This window comes from Leptosomus discolor, chromosome 17, assembly GCF_034619465.1.
Source record: "Leptosomus discolor isolate bLepDis1 chromosome 17, bLepDis1.hap2, whole genome shotgun sequence".
NCBI classification, from domain to species: domain Eukaryota; kingdom Metazoa; phylum Chordata; class Aves; order Leptosomiformes; family Leptosomidae; genus Leptosomus; species Leptosomus discolor.
In genome coordinates, this window is record NC_141407.1 from 16,463,966 (window position 1) to 16,468,259 (window position 4,294).

The 4,294-nt window shown below is 51.1% G+C and overlaps 1 protein-coding gene across 2 annotated transcripts; it reads right to left on the reverse strand.

The window, feature by feature from the left end:
* Positions 1-367: 367 nt before the first annotated feature.
* On the reverse strand, positions 368-3,826 carry LOC104344382 (uncharacterized). Of its 2 annotated transcripts, XM_086474874.1 has the most exons (6): positions 3,652-3,826; positions 3,492-3,551; positions 2,954-3,298; positions 2,142-2,217; positions 1,572-1,658; positions 368-815 (listed from the first exon to the last, which is right to left on the reverse strand). In XM_086474874.1, exons 1-6 carry the CDS (start codon positions 3,824-3,826, stop codon positions 368-370), a joined length of 1,191 nt encoding a protein of 396 aa, XP_086331000.1. The 2 variants fall into 2 exon arrangements, with proteins under 2 accessions (XP_086331000.1, XP_086331001.1); XM_086474875.1 differs by lacking the exon at positions 1,572-1,658.
* Between the last annotated feature and the right edge of the window lie 468 nt (positions 3,827-4,294).

A 4,294-nucleotide genomic window follows, 5' to 3' on the forward strand; every position in this document is an offset into this window, starting at 1 on the left:
ACTGCAAGGTGGAACAAAGCTGACTTACTGACCCATAAATCGACCCAACAGGAACCCTCAAGCTTTTGAGCATGTCCATCAAAAAGGCCCGGAGATGATTACATGCACCTCGCAGTGAGGTTTGCACACAGAGTGGGTGGAAAGGAACCGGTAAAGTGCTAGCAGATGCACAAAAACCTGGCCAAGCTGGGCAAACTTCCCGCTCAATTAATGCAGGCAGAGGTTTGGCAGCGAAAGGTTTGTGTTGTGTTTAGCACGTGGTTCACTTGGGTTGGCTCCTTGGGGGGGAATCAGCTGAACAGCAGCAGATTAGACTAATCTTTTCTGGGAGGGCTGCTCAGGTACACTGATCCAGGTCGCCCGTGCATCAGAGACATTCTGTCTTAAACTTCTGCCTCAGGGCTTTCTGCACGTTTTGTATCTTCTCCGTGATTACGGTGTCACTGAGGTGATCTCCAAACTTCTGTTTCAACAGCACCCTAATGATTTTGATGCAGCGTTCGTCCATCATGGGCTTCGCCTCTCGGAAAGTATTGCCCCTCCGCCCCGTGATGGAGTGGCTCTGGATGTAGTCGGACGTGAAGAGCTTGTAGAGCAGTGTCTTGCAGGCTGTGCTGATCTTCTGGTCAAACCGGATGGTCTCTTTGAGCTGTTCCTTGGTGTAGCCGTTGAAGAGTTCCACCACCTCACACGGCTGCCGGTGGGGCTCCTCCTGGAAGGACAGGGATTCCAGCCTCTGCACCTTCTTCTTCAGAGAGAGAACGTCCTGTTGGAGGTCCAACACCAGCCTCTCCAGCTGATTTATCTTCTCCGCCCTGAAAAATCCAAATTACTTGTGTAAAGGCAAGAAGATACCATGGCCTAGTATGTAGCACCTCTACCCAAGCAGTGATTACATGCCTCCTGCAAGCAGGGACAGGACAACTTCTCTGCCAGAGTGTCAGCCCATCCAGCTATGGCTGGGTGAGGAGCAAGGCAGGAGAGAAGAATGACATGGTCTGGACTTCTCAGTAGCTCAGAAATGTTCAGAGTTTAACCCTCACACACACACACACACCCCGCCCTTGTCATGCTTGCATGGAGACTTTGATGCTCAATTTTCCTTTCAGTTTTAAGGAAAGATAGAAGCCCTGCCCTGCAAGTCCCAGGAGGCATATATTTGTGGTCTGAAACAACAGACATGGGGAAATGGCAATGCAAGTACTGCAACGTGATTTTTTGGCACCCATTTCTTTGCAGGAAAACTGTCCCTAGCAGCTGCTTCATCCCTGGATACTTGTCATCAAAGTAATAGACAGTAAGGCAAGCAACACACAACCATGTTGAAACACGATAGAAGTCATTTGGATTGTTACAGGCAAGAGCTTTGTGGTTTCTGCCCTGTTTTAGAGCCTTCTTGCATCTCTAACTCCCAGCCAACACTCAGAAACACCTGGCTCTGATTATACAGAGATTCAGCAGCTTTGGTTCTAAAACTGCACCATTCTGTCACCCAGCTGTGGCCTCACCGCTCTTTCTTGTAGTGAGGAGGAAAATATAGTTAACAACAAGTGCCTTCTTTTGCTAATTACCTTTCCATTTCACCAGGACCAAAATTTTTCTGAACTCTCTCGAAGTCATCTGTCTCTTGCAAAGCGTCCAGCTTTCGCTCTTCACAGCTGGAAGAAACAAGCAAACTGAAAAGCACTGCCACAAGAAGCTTCGTGTTAATATTCATATTCACAATCATTCCTGATGAGAATTATCTGTAATTCAAAGGTTCAAAGCAAAGTCAATTCTGGTTTTGTTTATAGCAAGAATAAAATGGATTGAGGGGAAATATCAATGTTTCTTCATGTGGACAACCTCCTGTGCACTCCCCTTTCCACGCAGAGTGTGCCCTGGCACACAGATATGGGCAACCTCCCATTTGAGCCACCAAGGGATCAGGACTCCAGAGCACAGGGGACTCAATTGCTCTGCAGTAGGTACCCACATAAACTCCCATTATATCTTTTGAGCTTTGGGTTTAAGTCAACATTAACATCTATTCAGAGGGAGCACCACCAGGGCATGGAAATAGAGTGGACAGACTCCACACTATGAAATAAATACATACGGTGTGAAACATTCAGGGTCCTCGCTGAGCTTTCAGGTGTTACCTGTTCAGACAGATGCGCTGCTGGCACTGGGACAAGATGCCATCGGACTTCCTCTTCATCGGCAGGGATACGTAATCTATAGGCAGAGACGTGAGACAAGCTGAACAAGCCGGCTGTTGAAAAGGTCCTGAATCCCTTTGTCTCCAGAACAGATTAGCTACGTACTCCTGCTACACTGCATAGCAACATGTCATTCCCTTTGCATAAACAGTGATCCAGACGTGCTTTCCAGGACTGAACAATAGGGATTTTGTTACTAGAAAAAAGTGCTACCTCAAGGGCCGCTTCTGTTCCCATCACAAAAGGCATAGTGGGCAAGGCAAGCAGAGCCGGTGTGTCTCTGGACACTGCTGTTAGTCAGCAGGTAGATGATGCACTAGCATATTTGTGTAAGTGTGTTTAACATACGTAGTAGTGGCAAGAAAAGCAGGGAAACAGGCAAAACCGAGAAGGTTTGGCCGAGGCACAAGGCTTTTGGGTGTTTCACGGTTATTTGGGCCGGCTACATTGGGTTTTGGCTTGTGGGGAAAGAACTGCTAGCCCAGGAGACCGAGCTGGTGCCTGGCAGAGCAGACACCGTATGCTATCGCACAGGCATCTCCCTCTAAACAGCCCTCCTGGAGGAGATGTCCCAGGTGGAAAGGACCAGAAAGTTTCATCTCTAACCTTTGTAGCCCTGGAAGAAAGCACACACAGCCCCGGAGCAAAGCAGAGGTCTCCTGGCAGCTCGGCAGGTCCCCATCCTAATCTGCCACTCAGGACGAGGCAGGAGAGGGCTCAAAGCCAACACCCTAATTTACAGCCACGATTACCTCTAGTAGCTGGACCAGCCCTGTCCTCTTCACCCTGGGAAGTCCCTGGCATGGCCATGGTAACAAATGTGGATGGGGGTGTGAAGGCACTGGCTGGGTGCGGGAGCCCTGCCAGCGAGCGAGGGCTTCCTGCCGCGTTGCCCAGGGCGCGTCTCTCCTTGAGGATGGAGGAGCTGCCGGCGTCATGGGGCAGGCTGGCCTCGGCCGCCCTCAGCAGCGGCTTGGCAGGGTAAGTCCTGTCGCCGTGGCATTTCCTGGAGGCGTTCCCCGGGGTCCATTTTGGGAAGGTTTTCCTGGATTTTTTCGGCTGGGGTGGCATCATGCTGTGGACGGCGGGTTCTTCTTCTGAAAGCAAGGCAGATACTCAAGATGTGCGATGGGGTATCGGTGTTGTGTATCTCCCATCTCCCGCTCAGCGCTTTTTACCCTCATTGTAGGGGGTGATATTTATGCCAGGACTACAGTGCACTCAGCATCCTCCCACCCCCAAAAGCCCCATGGGGGTAGAAAGGTGCAAACTTCAAAAGACTCTACTCACTTAGCTTCTCCAGGAGCTGTCTATCTTCCAGCAGCTTCTTCTCTAAAATATCTTTATGCTCTGTAGGAAGAGAGGACTTTTCAGCACTGAACTCCTTCTCTAAAGGTTGCTCCCGAGCAGCCCCAAATTGCAAAGCCCAGGGCAGAGGGACGTCACTCACCGCTTATGCCTTCCACCATCCCCCAGTAGAGCCCACTGAAGCCGGGGCAGCGGGCCAGCACCTGCTCACCCACCACGTAGAGGTGGAAGGGCTTGCGGGGTTCCTTGATGTTCTCGATGTTGATCACCCGGCTGCCGTCGGGCCAGCTGATGAGGACGTAGAGCTTGGCCGACATCGGGGCTGCTCGCCTGGTGTGGGGGGGGAGCAGGAGGGGAGCATCACGGCACGGCTTTGTGCTCTCCCAAGGTCGGGAGGATTAGCCAGTGATGCCCTACCTGAGGCAGCGCAGCCTGCAGATATAAAATACTTGTCCCTGAATCTTTTCTACCAGTTATTTCTCTTTCCCCATTCCTGCCTTAGGATGTTTGCCTCGTCCTAAATCCCTCTTCCCTGGAGGGCTGTCCTGGGACTGACCTGGGCACAGCTCCACGTGCCTTTAGCTTAATTTAAAGAGGAACTGCAGCTCCAGCCGTGACATGCGTCACCTGGGTTCTGGCAGGACCAGCTCTCACGCAGGATGCGAGAACCAAGCAGAGACAAGCTGGTTCCTCTGCCTGTGTGAACCAGCTCAGTTGACTCCGCTGGGTTTACAGCAATTTGCTGCAGTGGAAGCAAATTGCTTGTATGAGATCAAGGCAGTACA